The sequence below is a fragment of the Mus musculus genome, chromosome 6, assembly GCF_000001635.26.
Source record: "Mus musculus strain C57BL/6J chromosome 6, GRCm38.p6 C57BL/6J".
Taxonomy (NCBI): domain Eukaryota; kingdom Metazoa; phylum Chordata; class Mammalia; order Rodentia; family Muridae; genus Mus; species Mus musculus.
Window position 1 is genome coordinate 67,849,842 of NC_000072.6, and position 16,122 is coordinate 67,865,963.

Below are 16,122 nucleotides of genomic sequence, written 5' to 3' on the forward strand. Positions count from 1 at the left end.
CAAGGGAGCTAAAACCATCCCATGGAAAAAAGACAGCATTTTTAACAAATGGTGCTGGCACAACTGGCAGTTATCATGTAGAAGAATGCAAATTGATCCATGCATATCCCCTTGTACAACGCTCAAGTATATGTGGATCAAGGAACTCCACATAAAACCAGAGACACTGAAACTTACAGAGGAGAAAGTGGGGAAAAGCCTCAAAGAAATGGGCACAGGGGAAATATTCCTGAAGAGAAAAGCAATGGCTTGTGCTGTAAGTTTGAGAATTGACAAATGGGACCTCATAAAATTACAAAGTTTCTGTAAGACAAAAAGACACTGTCAATAAGACAAAAAGGACACCAACAGATTGGGAAAGGATTTTTTTTTTTTTTTTAGCTTTCAACAGTTTTATTCATCAATACAAAATGTTTATTGTGAAGAAATATTCATCTACAGCAACAATTTTATGACTAAGTGGTATGGCTAGTTAACATTATTATAATTTGTTGAAGAGGTTTCTATTATTAATCATATTTCACTAACAAATTTTAATAGGCCAATTTTAATATATAATTTTGTGTCAATTTAATATAAAATTATATAATAACATTTCAACCAGCTATATACATATTGACATCATTAATAATGATTAACATTGTTAATTAACAGTTTTCTTTGGATAATTTTTTAAATATTTTTTATTACATATTTTCCTCAATTACATTTCCAATGCTATCCCAAAAGTCCCCCATACCCTCCCCCCGACTTCCCTACCCACCCAGTCCCATTTATTTTGGCCCTGGCATTCCCCTGTACTGGGGCATATAAAGTTTCCATGTCCAATGGGCCTCTCTTTCCAGTGATGGCCGACTAGGCCATCTTTTGATACATATGCAGCTAGAGTCAAGAGCTCCGGGGTACTGGTTAGTTCATATTGTTGTTTCACCTATAGGGTTGCAGTTCCTTTTAGCTCATTGGGTAATTTCTCTAGCTCCTCTATTGGGGGCATTGTGACCCATCCAATAGCTGACTGTGAGCATCCACTTCTGTGTTTGCTAGGCCCCGGCATAGTCTCACAAGAGACAGCTATATTTGGGTCCTTTCAGCAAAATCTTGTTAGTGTATGCAATGGTGTCGTCGTTTGGAAGCTGATTATGGGATGGATCCCTGGATACGGCAGTCTCTACATGGTCCATCCTTTTGTCACAGCTCTCTAGATGGTCCATCCTTTCGTCACAGCTCCAAACTTTGTCTCTGTAACTCCTTCCATGGGTGTTTTGTTCAACAGATTGGGAAAGGATCTTTACCTCTCCTAAATCAGATAGGGGTCTAATATCCAATATATATAAAGAACTCAAGAAGGTGGACTCCAGAAAAATCAAATAACCCCATTAAAAGTGGGGCTCAGAACTGAACAAAGAATTCTCACCTGAGGAATACCGAATGGCAGAGAAGCACCTGAAAAAATGTTCAACATCCTTAATCATCAGGGAAATGCAAATCAAAACAACCCTGAGATTCCACCTCACACCAGTCAGAATGGCTAAGATCAAAAATTCAGGTGACAGCCGATGCTGGTGAGGATGTGGAGAAAGAGGAACACTCCTCCATTGTTGGTGGCATTGCAAGCTTGTACAACCACTCTGGAAATCAGTCTGGCAGTTACTTAGAAAATTGGACATAGTACTACCGCAGGATTCAGCAATACCTCTCCTGGGCATATATCCAGAAGATGTCCCAACCGGTAAGAAGGACACATGCTCCACTATGTTCATAGCAGCCTTATTTATAATAGCCAGAAGCTGGAAAGAACCCAGATGCCCCTCAACAGAGGAATGGATACAGAAAATGTGGTACATTTACACAATGGAGTACTACTCAGCTATTAAAAAGAATGAATTTATGAAATTCCTAGGCAAATGGATGGACCTGGAGGGCATCATCCTGAGTGAGGTAACACATTCACAAAGGAACTCACACAATATGTACTCAGTGATAAGTGGATATTAGCCCAAAACTTAGGATACCCAAGATATAAGATACAATTTGCTAAATGCATGAAACTCAAGAAGAATGAAGATCAAAGTGTGGGAAAGGATTTTTACCAATCCTAAATTTGATAGGGGTCTAATATCCAATATATACAAAGAACTCAAGAAGCTGGACTCCAAAAAGTCAAATAACCCCATAACAAATGGGGCCCAGAGCTAAACAAAGAATTCTCAGCTGAGGAATACCAAATGGCTGAGAAGCACCTGAAAAAATATTCAGCATCCTTAATCATCAGGGAAATGCAAATAAAAACAACCCTGAGATTCCACTTCACACCAGTCAGAATGGCTAAGATCAAAACTCAGGTGACAGCAGATGCTGGCAAGGATGTAGAGAAAGAGGAACACTTCTCCATCGCTGGTGGGATTGCAAGCTAGTACAACCACTCTGGAAGTCAGTCTGGCAGTTACTCAGTATATTTGACATAGTGCTACGGGAAGAACCAGCAGTACCTCTCCTGGGGATATACACAGAAGATGTTTCATTATGTAATAAGGACACATGCTCCACCGTGCTCATAGCAACCTTATTTATAATAGTCAGAAGCTGAAAAGAACCCAGATGCCCCTCAACAGAAAAATGGATACAGAAAATGTGGTACATTTACACAATGGAGTACTACTCAGCTATTAAAAAGAATGAATTTATGAAATTCCTAGGCAAATGGATGGACCTGGAGGGCATCATCCTGAGTGAGGTAACACATTCACAAGGGAACTCCCATGATATGTACTCACTGATAAGTGGATATTAGCCCAGAATCTTACAATATCCAAGATACAATTTGCAAAAAACATGAAACTCAAGAACAAGCAAGTCCAAAGTGTGGATACTTTGTTCCTTTGTGGGAACGAAAAAGGGCCTGGGAAAAGATCGAGTAGGGAGGATAGCCCATGTTCTGTCAGAGTTCCACCTATGCTCTGGACAGGCAAACTTGGGAGGGCTGCCAGATGCTTTCCACTCAGCCCAAGTCTGTGACACACTCGACAAGGGGGCCTACAAGGGGCAGCCCCAAAACCTAAAGGGGCCCCGGGGTACACCCTGTAGACTGGGGTTATGGGAGAGAGGGTTGAGGGAAGAGAGGTTCTCACACATGCGAGAATGTGTGCTGCCTTGATGAGCAAAGACTGTCTATGACTTTAGAGCTTTATTATAGAAAGGCAGGGGGAAAGAGAGAAGGTAAAAGAGAGAGAGAGAGAGAGAGGCCAGCCATGGCCAAGAGGAGACAAAGGGGGAAAAGAGAGAGAGAGAGAGAGAGAGAGAGAGAGAGAGAGAGAGGGGGGGGGGGGGAGAGGGAGAGGGAGAGGGAGCGAGCGAGCGAGCGAGCGAGAGAGAGAGAGAGAGAGAGAGAGAGAGAGAGAGAAAAGGCTGGAGAGAAAGAGAGAGTAGGAGGGAGAGAGTGAGAGGAGAGTAATAGCAAGAGAACAAAGGAGTGAGAGGGCAAGAAGGGGCCAAACAACCCCTTTTAAAGTGAATTGCTATATTTTCTGTTGCTAGGTAACTGGGGAGAAGTTTAGCCTGAAGGTCAGAAGCTTGGACATTGCCTATGTGACTTCTAGCCATGCTTTTCTTGTGGGGGCTGTGGGGGGCGGTAACTTAGACAGGAACCAGAGTTCCAGGAGATAGGAGAGAACTCCTTCCATCCTATGAAGGTAAATTATGACCACCAGGTCCTGGAGTTCAGCATCTCAGCTCGAATGGAGACCAGCCTGTCTTTGCATAGCCAATGCCCCACATTACTCCTTAGAATGGGGAATAAAATACGCATGGAAGGAGTTACAGAGACAAAGTTCACAGCAGAGCCTGAAGGAATGAGACTGCCCCACTTGGGAATCCACTCCATAAATAACCACCAAACCCAGTCACTAGGCAGAAGCCAACAAGAGCCTGCTGACAGGAGCCTTATATAGCTGTCTCCTGCGAGGCTCTGCCAGTGCTGGTCAAATACAGAAGTGGATGCCCCCAGTCATCCATTGGACAGAGCATAATGTCCCCAGTGAAGGAGCCAGAGAAATGCCCAGGGAGCTGAAAAAGAATGAAGCACCACAGGAGGGACATCAATATGAACTAAGCAGTACCCCCAGAGTTCCTTGGAACTATACCACCAATCAAAGAAATCACATGGTGGAACTTGTGACTTTAGATATATATGTAGCAGAAGATGCCCTAGTCGGGCATCAATGGGAGGCAAGGCCATTGGTCCTGTGAAGGCTCTATAAACCAGTATAGGGGAATGCAAGAACCAGGAATGGGAGTGGGTGGATTAGGGAGCTGGGGGAAGGGGAGGGGATATGGCATTTTCTGAGGGGAAACTAGGAAAGGGGATAACATTTATATATAAATAAAGGAAATAATAAAAAATAAATATTAATAAAACCAACTAAATGGAGAGAAACTTGAAGCAATCCCACTAAAATCAGGAACTAGACAAGGCTGCCCACTTTCTCCCTACATATTCAATATCATAGTTGAAGTCCTAGCCAGAGCAGTTAGAGAACAAAACGAGGTCAAAGGGATATAAATTTGAAAGGAAGAAATATCACTATTTGCATAAGACATGGAAGTATATATAAACGAACCCAAAAAAATTGCACCAGAGAACTCCTAAATCTGATAAACAACTTCAGTGAAATAGCTTGATCTAAAATTAACTCAAACAAATCAGTGGCCTTTCTATACACAAAGGATAAAGAGGCTGAGGAAGAAATTAGGGAAACAACACCATTCACAATAGTCACAAATAATATAAAATACCTTGGTGTGACTCTAACTAAGCAAGTGAAAAATCTGCATGATAAGAACTTCAAGTCTCTGAAGAAAGAAATCGAAAAAGATCTCAGAAGATGGAAAGATCTCCAATGTTCATGGATTGGCAGGATTAATAGAGTCAAAATGGCTATTTTGCCAGAAGCAATCTACAGATTCAATGCAATTCCCATCAAAATTCCAATTTAATTCTGCACAGAGTTAGAAGGGTAATTTGCAAATTCATCTCAAATAACAAAGAAACTTAGGATAGCAAAACTTATCCTCAACAATAAAAGAACCTCTGGTGGAATCACCATCTCTGACCTCAAGCTGTACTACAGAGCAATTGTGATAAAAACTTCATGGCACTGATACAGTGACAGACAGGTAGATCGATGGAAAAGAATTGAAGACTAATAAATGTACCTACACACCTATGGTCACTTGATCTTTGACAAAGGAGCTAAAACCATTTAGTGGGAAAATGACAGCATTTTCAAAAGATGACATGGGATCAACCTTTGATTATCATGTAGAATGTGAATTGATCCATTCCTTGTACAAAGCTCAAGTCTATGTGGATCAAGGAACTCCACATAAAACCAGAGACACTGAAACCTATAGAGGACAAAGTGTGGAAGAGTTTCGAATATATGGGCACTAGGGAAAAATTCCTGAACACAACACCAATGACTTGTACTGTAAGATCATGACGTAACAAATGGGACCTCATAAAGTCACAAAGCTTTTGGAAGGCAAAAGACACTGTCAGTAAGACAAAAAGGCCACCAACAAATTGGGAAAAGATCTTTACCGATCCTAAATCCATTGGCTAATATCCAATGTATACAAAGAACACAAGGTGTTAGACTCCAGAAAATCAAATAACTCTATTAAAAAATGGGGTACAGAGCTAAACAAAAAATTCTCAACTGAATACTGAATGGCTGAGAAGCACCTAAAAAATGTACAACATTCTGAGTCATCAGGGAAATGCAAATCAAAACAATCCTGAGATTTCACCTCAAAGAAGTCAGAATGGCTAAGATAAAAAAATTCATGTGACAGCAGATGCTGGCGAGGATGTGGAGAAAGAGAACCACTCCTTTATTGATGGTGGGATTGCAAGCTGGTACAATCACTCTGGATATCAGTCTGGCGGTTTCTTGGGAAATTGGACATAGTATTACCAGGGGATCCAGCAATACCACTCCTGGAAATATACCAGAAGATGTTTCATTATGAAATATGGACACATGCTTCATTATGTTCATAGCAGCCTTCTTTATAATATCCAGAAGCTGGAAAGAACCCAGATATCTATCAACAGTGAAATGGGTACAGAAAATGTTGTATATTTACACAATGGAGTACTATGCAGTTATTAAAATCAATAAATTTGTGAAATACTTAGACAAATGAATGGATCTGGAGGATACCACCTTCCTAAGTGAGGTAACCCAATCACACAAGAACACACATGATATGTACTCACTGATAAGTGGATAGTAGTCTAGAAGCTCTGAATTTCAAAGATACAATTTGCAAAACACATGAAACTCAAGAAGTAGAAAAACCAGTTTGGAAATTTCAGTCCTTCTTAGAAGGGGAGAACAAAATACCCATGTAAGGAGTTACAGAGACAAAGCGTGAAGCAGAACCTGAAGGAATGACCACCCAGAGACTGACCCACCTGGGGATCCATCCCATAAACAACCACCCAAAACAGACACTAGTGTGGATGCCAACAAGACCTTACTGACAGGAGCCTGATATAGCTGTCTCCTGGAAGGCTCTGTCAGTGCCTGACAAATACAGAAGTGGATGCTCACAGCCATCCACTGGACGGAGCACTGGGTCCCCAATAAAGGAACTTGAGAAAGTACCCACGAGGCAGAAGGGGTTTGCATCCCCATTGGAGGAACAGCCATATGAACTAACCAGTACCCCCAGAGCTCCCTGGGACTAAACCACCAATCAAAGAAAACACACGGAGGGACTAGTTGCTCTAGCTGCATATGTAGCAGAGGATGACATAGTTAGAAATCAATAGGAGGAGAGGCCCTTGATCCTGTGAAGGTTCTATGCCCCAATATAAGGGACTATTAGCGCCAGGTAGTGGAACTGGGTGGGTTGATGAGCAGGGGGAGCAGAAAGGGATAAGGGGTTTTCAAAGGAGAAACTGGCAAGGGGAATAACACTTTAAATGTAAATATAGAAGATATCTAATAAGAAAATATAAATTAAAAATGAATAGATTTTGAAATAATATAGTCAATAATAATAATCGTAATAGTAATTAGTGAGATAGGAATTGCAAATGCTAGTTGTGCCAATAAATGACCCAGTGTGTGATCCAAAAAAAGAAGAAGAAGAAGAAGAAGGAGGAGGAGAAGGAGGAGGAGGAGGAGGAGGAGGAGGAGGAGGAGGAGGAGGAGGAGGAGGAGGAGGAGAAGGAGAAGGAGAAGGAGAAGGAGAAGGAGAAGGAGAAGGAGAAGGAGAAGGAGAAGGAGAAGGAGAAGGAGAAGGAGAAGGAGAAGGAGAAGGAGAAGGAGAAGGAGAAGGAGAAGGAGAAGGAGAAGGAGAAGGAGAAGGAGAAGGAGAAGGAGAAGGAGAAGGAGAAGGAGAAGGAGAAGGAGAAGGAGAAGGAGAAGAAGAAGAAGAAGAAGAAGAAGAAGAAGAAGAAGAAGAAGAAGAAGAAGAAGAAGAAGAAGAAGAAGGAGAAAGGAAAACCTAGGAAAGAGATCTGGAGCTACAGATGCAAATATCAAGAACAGAACACAAGACATGTAAAAGAGAATCTCAGACATATCAACACACCAGTCAAAGAAAATACAAAGTGTGAAAATCTCCTAACCCAAAACATCTAGGAAATTTGGAACACAATGAAAAGACCAAATCTAAGACTAATAGGCATAGAAGAGGGTGAAGATTCCTCCTACAAAGGGCCAGAAAAAAAAATCTTCAACATACTCATAGAAGAAAATTTCCCTAACCTAAAAATGAGTTGGCCATAAACATACAATAAATAACCTTACAGGATACCAAATAGACTGGACTACTAAAGACAATCGTTTCACTACATAATAATCAAAGCACTAAATGACAGATCAAAGAAAGAATATTAAAAGCTGCAAGGGAAAAAGGCCAAGTTCACATAAATGCACACATGGGGATAGCAGACTTCTCAACAGAGACTCAAAAAGGCAGAAGATCTTGGACAGGGTCTTACAGACCCAAAAATACCACAGGTGCCATTTCAGATACTCTACCCATCAAAACATGGAGAAGCCAAGATAGTTCATGACAAAACCAAATTTAAGCAACCTAAATCTATAAAATATCTTTGATATGTTGTGCCATTTAAATAATGCCATGACTTTATTTCTGCAGATTTTTGTGTTGGTGTATTATGTATATACATTTCAGTGTAACTATTCTAATAAGCACAAATAGCTTAACAATCATTCCATTCCCGATTTCTTCAAAATGTGCAAGAGTGTCTGCCTGAAATTCCTCCAGTAGAGGGAGATAGAGGACTTGCTTTGTTTTAGAGAGATTGCAGCTCAGTCACTGTTTCCATAAGGCCTTCTAATTTTCTATTTTTAAATAGTTATACAGGCATAGAAAGTGTTCAAAAATTTGTAGGCAGGAAAATCTGCACCTTGCACAGAGCCTTCTCTTGGGCTGATATCTTTTATAATAAAATAAATCAGGAAGTTGAAAATTTTTTCATATTATTAATGAACTCATTGCATTTATTCGCCTGTGTGGATGTTATGTGTGCATATGTGGTGTCTCTAAGCATACTGGTCATGTAAATAGTGTGTGTTTTCAGAACAATAATCATGTATTCAGATGCACTGAATAACACAGAGCTCACTGGTCTCACCATCCTTTCTTCAGCTCATAGCAAGCACTACAGAAAAATGCTCACACAATAAATACAATTTTTTACTGGCCTAGGCTACTCTGTGGCGTTTCCAAGCTGTGTGCATGGAGAATTAGCTTTTCTTTGCCTACAAGTAGAAGTTCCTAGTATTGAAGAACCCCAGTTCACCAAGTTACTAGATGAGGAACATTTAAGCACTTTCTGAGTTCTAGCTACTTCTGGAAGCACTCTTATCAAACATTTTTTTTCCTTTACTTGTTTTGGTGTGAAAATGAGTTTTCATTTCTCTGCAAAGGTACTCAAGGCCATTTTAAAAACTTGAACTGTATAATAATTATTCTTTTAGTTGTAGAGACATTTACAAAAGTACTTTTTAGTGTCATGACTTTAAAGTCCCATTAAAAACATCAGCTTCTCTTGAATCCTTATAATCAGGATGCTAATACTATATTTTAAATTGTACCCTTCCATAGATTTAAAAGGACTTTCTATACGAAGTTATTATGTTTAACTTTTTAAAAAATCTGTTTGTGTCTTCTTTATGTCTTAGGGAAATATCCATGCATATAGCTTTCAATGTTGGGATTAGAGTGTTTTTATTGTTAATGGTGTGATTTTACTGATTTTAATTTTATTTTTCTCTTTAGATTCTAAGTAAATGACCCCATTTGAATACATAATATCTATGCATTGTATTTGAGGTTGCAATCCATCTTTATATCCACCAGCTAGATTCCATTTTAGACTCAATTTTTTGAGGTCTAATCAATTAACACTTCCTCTTATATAGCTGTAATTAAGTGAGCAAATCAAACAAAATCAATTCATCATCATTTTCATCCTGGCTGGCTGATAGCACATTTTCACTTACATGCTATTATTTGATTAAGTTATGAATTTTATTTTTTATTTTATTCCCCCTCTCCCTGATTCTAGGAGGGTGTTCCCCCATCCACCCACCTACTCCTGCCTCCCCGCACTGGCATTCCCCAACACTGGGACTATGAGTCTTCACAGGATCAAGGGCCTCTCCTCCTATTAATATCCTACAAGACCATCTTCTGCTACATATGCAATTGGAGCCTTGGGTCACTCCATGTGTGCTCTTTGGTTGGTGGGTGGTTTAATTCCTGGGAGCAATGGGTGTATGTGTGTGTGGGGGTGTCTGGTTGGTTGATATTGTTGTTCTTCCTATGGGTTGTAAAACCCTTCAGCTCCTTCAGTCCTTTCTCTAACTCCTCCATTGGGGTCCCCTTGCTCAGTTCAATGGTTGGCTCTGAACACTAGCATCTGTATTTGTCAGGCTCTGGCAGAACCTCTCAGGAGACACCCAGATCATGCTCCTGTCAGCAAGAACTTCTTGGCATCCTCAATAGTGTTTGGGTTAGGTTTCTGTATATGGAATGGATCCCAAGGTTGGGCAGTAAGTATCATTTTTGCTACAGTAAATAAACACATATGCATTTTATTCTTTATTTCTTTACTTATCTATTTATTTTTATTATTAGATATTTTCTTTATATACATTTCAAATGCTATCTCGAAAGTTCCCTATACCGCCCCCACCCTGCCCTGCTCCCCTACCCATCCACTCCCACTTCTTAGCCCTGGCATTCCCCTGTACTGGGGCATATAAAGTTTGCAATAACAAGGGGCCTCTCTTCCCAGTGATGACTGACTACGCCATCTTCTGCTACATATGTAGCTAGAGACACGAGCTCTGGGGCAACTGGTTAGTTCATATTGTTGTTCCACCTATAGGGTTGCAGACCCCTTCAGCTCCTTGGGTGCTTTCTCTAGCTCCTCCATTGGGAGCCCTGTGTTTGATCCTATAGATGACTGTGAGCATCGACTTCTTTATTAGCCAGGCACTGGCATAGCCTCACAGGAGACAGCTATATCAGGGTCCCTTCAGCAAAATCTTGCTGGCATATGCAATAGTGTCTGGGTTTGGTAGCTGATGTCCCCCAACAGAGGAAAGGATACAGAAAATGTGGTGCATTTACTCATGGAGTACTACTCATCTATTAAAAACAATGAATTTATGAAGTTCTTGGGCAAATGGATGTATCTGGAGGATATCATCCTTAGTGAGGTAACCAAATCACAAAAAGAAGTCATTAGATATGCACTCACTGATAAGTGGATATTAGCCCAGAAGCTTAAAAGACCCAAGATACAATTTGCAAAACACAAGAAAATCAAGAAGAAGGAAGACCAACGCGTGGGTACTTCATTCCTCCTTAGACTAGGGAACAAAATACCCATGGAATTGCAGAGACAAAGTTTGGAGCTAAGACGAAAGGATGGACTATCGAGAGACTATTCCAGCCTGGGATCCATCCCATAATCAGCCACCTTGAGGAACCCTCTTAACCACATTAACCAACAACAAGATTCTGTGATGTAAAAGAAGAATAATATCAATAACATTCCCATGGCAACAGATGAACCCTAGTCATGTGAGTATCAGCTGTGAAGAGACTCAGTGTGAAGCTTCACACTGTCCATTCAACAAAGCCTCCATACCCACTATCATATTTGGTACAATTTGCATGCCCCCATTACCACATCAGCCTCCCTGATGACATATAATGCATGCCATCAAGCTGCATTGGAAGCTGGCTATCACTCAAGGCCATGACCATGCTCTCACTAGCTCCTCTCCTCAGCCTTCTTCTCCTCTGTGTCTCTGGTAAGTAAAACAGTTTTTCTTTCTCATGACATTTGTTAAGTGTTCACAGTCTCAACAAAATCCTATAGTTTCCAAAGAAGTTGAGAGTCTTCACTTACTTAATTATGGCACATTTGACTTGTCTTTCTTACTTTTCTTCCATAAACAGATTCTAGGGCAGAAACAACTGTGACCCAGTCTCCAGCATCCCTGTCCGTGGCTACAGGAGAAAAAGTCACTATCAGATGCATAACCAGCACTGATATTGATGATGATATGAACTGGTACCAGCAGAAGCCAGGGGAACCTCCTAAGCTCCTTATTTCAGAAGGCAATACTCTTCGTCCTGGAGTCCCATCCCGATTCTCCAGCAGTGGCTATGGCACAGATTTTGTTTTTACAATTGAAAACACGCTCTCAGAAGATGTTGCAGATTACTACTGTTTGCAAAGTGATAACATGCCTCTCACAGTGCTATGTCCTCTTACAGAAACCTGCAGATGCTGTCAGTGCCGCTACATCAGCTGCAATTGAAGCTGTTCAGTGTGTGACCTCATCAATTGTTGGTTTTTATTCCTTCCATGCATATGCACTCTCACTTCCTTTTTCAGTGTCTGGAGCATTCTTGGCCCCCTATTACTTCCTGAACCCTTCCCTTAAGAGAGACAGTAATAGTTTAGATATAATTTTCCAGGGAAGCCTGTATCCTGCTGCACTGCAGAGGTACTAAGTCCTGTCCATTGGTACACTCAGTTTTACATTTGAGATAAAATCAAAGAATTTGACTTGTGCTGAATCTGGTTTAGGTCCATATATAATTCGTTTTGATATTATCTAATACTAGGAAATGAGCATTGTAATTCAGGAATTATTGATCAGAAGAGATTTAATTTTGTGAGATGTTTGTGAGCCATGTGTTTACCAACTTTTGCTCTTAAGAAACTTTAGAAAAATGATTGCTATAGACTTGAAAATATGCGATTTTATTACAGAAAAAAAAAAAAAGCTTCCAGAGGGGGCTGGGCAAAGTGAAAGAGGTTGAAAGAGGAAGACCCAGAGAAGAGTCAGAAAGAATTGGACTCTCGCAGATAGAGTGGTGAAGGATTTTGTCTCAATGGGTTGTAAGTATTTTGCAGGGGTGAATTGTGTCAGAATAGGAAGGAAGCAATTATTGTTAAGTTGGTGGAGACCAGTAGGTAATCATTTGGGATTAAGGAAGTATTAGGAGATGGTAGGAGATGGTGAATATTGAGAAATCAGAAAGAGACAGTTATGTGCACAGGCCCATAAAGCAGTCAGTCATTTTGTAAAGCTGTAGCATGAGAGCGGTGTGGCTTCATAGTGACTGAGACATATTGACAGCCTTGGCTCCAGGGAACAATGGAATCTAATGAACAGATAGACTGAGTAGCTACATGAATAAGTTAAACCAGCCACTTTTAAGAGGTGGTGCATTCTGTTTAAAAGGGGAATCCATCTCTCCTGTGCAGATTAGTGGGAGAGTCAAAAGTAGAGTCCACAAAAGTATTATGGCCAGGTATAAAATGGGAAAAGTAAAAGGGTTGTGTCTAGTGAGCAAGTATTTCACTTTGAATGTTGGAGTTGGAGGGACACCTCAACAGGGGTAACGTAAGAGTGACAGTGAATGAAGTCAAGGACTGTAGTACACTGATGTAAAAGAATTCTACTGAATTTTTTTTTCCAGATGCAGTCATTCAGGAAGATAGTGAGTGGTTATACTGTTATATGTGCTACACTCAGGTAAGCTTCAGAAGAAACACACGGATGGGGAGCATGGAAGGAAGGGAACAGAACAAAACACAGGACTAGTTAAATAAAATGTATTTTGTCTGGGGTGAAAGTTATGAAGTCGCCTTGCAGGTGGAACTCCACTACAGTCTCCCAAATATAGGCTAGCTGCTGCCTCAGGAATGAAAGGAGCTGCTGTTGGATGAGAATAAATAGGGGAGCTTACATGAACATTCATGTTCAGGTATAGAGAGAAATCTGTTTATTTTAATGAAGGTGTGTACAGTAAGTAAAATATCCAAAATACTTGGCAAAAATATAAGTACAGGGTTGATAATGAGGAACAGTGATCAAGATGAGGAACTTCTGTGAAAAGGAACCAACAGTCCATCCAGAGGAAGAGGCATACCCAACAATGTTTCCTCTGATCACCGTGAACTTGGGCTTCATCTCAAAACCATTTGGATTTATTGGTGAGGAAGTTGCATTGTTCAATGAGGGCCTAAATCCCATCCTTATCACTAAGGACGTGCAGTCCAACTTAGTTTTAGAATACCACAGCAACCAGAGGAAAGGATGTTAAGCTCATCTGAATATTTTTAAGTTTTTCTGAGAGATGGTGAGACTGGGAGGTTAACTGATGTAGAGAGACCTTCAAACTGCCTATTATAGTTTTGAGTCCTGAAAAACAATGCCCAGAGTGCTAAGAAGAGGGAATACTTGGAAGGCTCATTATTCCCATTTTCAGAGATCACCCAAAATGCTTTTAGGAGTTTTTGGGCACAGATCTCTCTTAACTGCTTAAAGATGTCAAAAGGTAGGTGAGGAAATGGGAGGCACTGGGGATCCATCTATGGAGCCATGATAGAACTTGACAGATAGCAAAGATCCAAAATATAATCCACCTTTTTGGTGATAACATAATTTTTTGATTGTGATATTTGAATGAGGTATTATAAGTACAAATTGTGAGGAACATAAAGCGACAATGTTGATGAGGAGAAAAATTATAGAGTACCAGAGGTCTAAAGAAGGATTAAATGACTGCAACCCAAAGTTTCTTACATTAGTCTCTGGTATAATGACAGGCACCTGTAAGCTTTGTAAAAGATGTTAATTAAAGTCAACATCTTGGTTGACATATTAAAAGAGATATGGAGTTCTAGTAAGTCCTTGTCTAGAAAAATTTCAAGAACAGAATTTGGATATAATTTCCCAAACATGTGAGTTTGGTGACTGAGTATCTGGCTCCATACTTTATTCAGTAAACAGGATGTAAGGACGTATTACATCTCTGTGAAATACTCTTCCAGACACAGATAGTGTTCTCTAGGTAAGACATAGAGCTTTAACATTTGGGCTCAGCATCTAAGCAGATAAGCCTGCTTCTCAGCTGTGTGTAGACACTGTAAAGTTAAGGTAGGCCAATGCAGGTCTTATGAGGAAGAGAATCATTAATGAGGAATAGTTGTCCAAACATCATTTATGTCCCTTTAATTATTAAAGTATCATACCAATCATGTTAATGTTTACATTTTAATGTTTACTGTTTTTATTTTAATTTTATTTTATTTTTAATGTTTACTGTTGGGTGTTTAAGATCAAGTAGGTAGCCAAAATTATTGCTTGTTTTTGTCCTGCTAAAATCAGTTACATTTACAGGAATCACTTGGGCTTGTGAGGAATCTCTTATTCTTTGAGCCTGTCTTTATTCATTGCCTGTCTCTGTGAGATAAGTCAAAGGCCTTGCTGGGGCTGGCTGTGGCTTCCCCGTGAAGCACTGAAGAATATTTTCATCTATGTTGCCCTCCTCTTTGTAGAGTGCACTCTTGGTAGCCTCCAAGACAAAAGAACAGATAATTTCCCAAAGTTGCAGAACATTTATAGAGATGACCCTCAGTCCTTGCAGTGATAATGATATTGTGATAATGATAAAAGAGATCACAATTTTACCAAATTGTAGATTATGTATGTTTTGTCTCTACAAACACAGTTAAACACTTTAAATTTAAAAACTCATGTCCATTGTTCCAAGCGAAGATTTGGGACAATTAGCCATTATTAGATCTTGTAATGTGCTTTAAGGACTACTTGTTACTTTCCACATGTTTGATAAATATAAATGTGATCAAAATATATAGATTGCAATTGTGCTCTGAACAATGAGGCATGAAGAGATTAAGAGTTGACTTTAAGCTTACCTTAATCCTGTTACCTTTTACAAATAAAAGTATTAAATTACAGTATGAACACAGCCACGAAAATCAGTTGCTAGAATATATACAGCAGAAAGTGTTTTGTTATTATCACACCATTAACAACCATGAGATGTCTCAGTAACCAACCCAAAACACAACTCACATTTGCATGAAGTTAAGAGATAGTTCACCCTGTATCCAAGTATGAATGACCTTGTGAGAACAAAGAATTAGGTTACTCCTTCTCATTCTTACCCAGTTACAGCGTTATGAATTTTTTATAGCATCAGAATACAGACAGTCATGGATACCTCTCAATGCACTGATAGAAACATCAGTAGCAACAATAAGTCACAGAAGTGAAATCACTGCTGTTGTCCTCAGATGTAGTATGCTGGTTGGTGGTAGCTTAGAGTATGTTAAAAGAACCTTATAGTTCTAAGTTACAAAGACATTACTCAAACATAGATGTTGGAAGCACAAATGGTGTTAAGGGTTGTAAAGTTTGCCCAAGAAAATTGTACTTAGACCTTGGACCTGTGATTCCTACTTCTCCATAACCACTGAAGTTTTTATAAGGAAATCAGCCTAGCCGAAGTCTGCATGAATGTCACAATTCTTTTCAGGAACGTTTCTGTGTACAGTACTTGCTGCTACTGTCTAATTAATTGTATTTTACACAAGTGCATGGAACATAGCACTTGGTATGGCTCTGTTTAAAATAGGGGATTGAAGGATGAATCTGCTCTTATTGATGATACATGGTTTTCCCTAGGAAACACATAGAGGGGCTCACAACTTTCCTCTTCTTGATTGCTCTGGAA

The 16,122-nt window shown here is 39.8% G+C and overlaps 1 gene segment (V, D, J or C) and 1 further gene; both read left to right on the forward strand.

The window, feature by feature from the left end:
- Positions 1-16,122, forward strand: part of Igk (immunoglobulin kappa chain complex) — a 3,171,119-nt gene that overhangs the window by 294,206 nt on the left and 2,860,791 nt on the right.
- On the forward strand, positions 11,318-11,818 carry Igkv17-127 (immunoglobulin kappa variable 17-127). The segment is given in 2 exon segments: positions 11,318-11,363; positions 11,521-11,818. Coding segments are annotated over 2 exon segments (344 nt in total).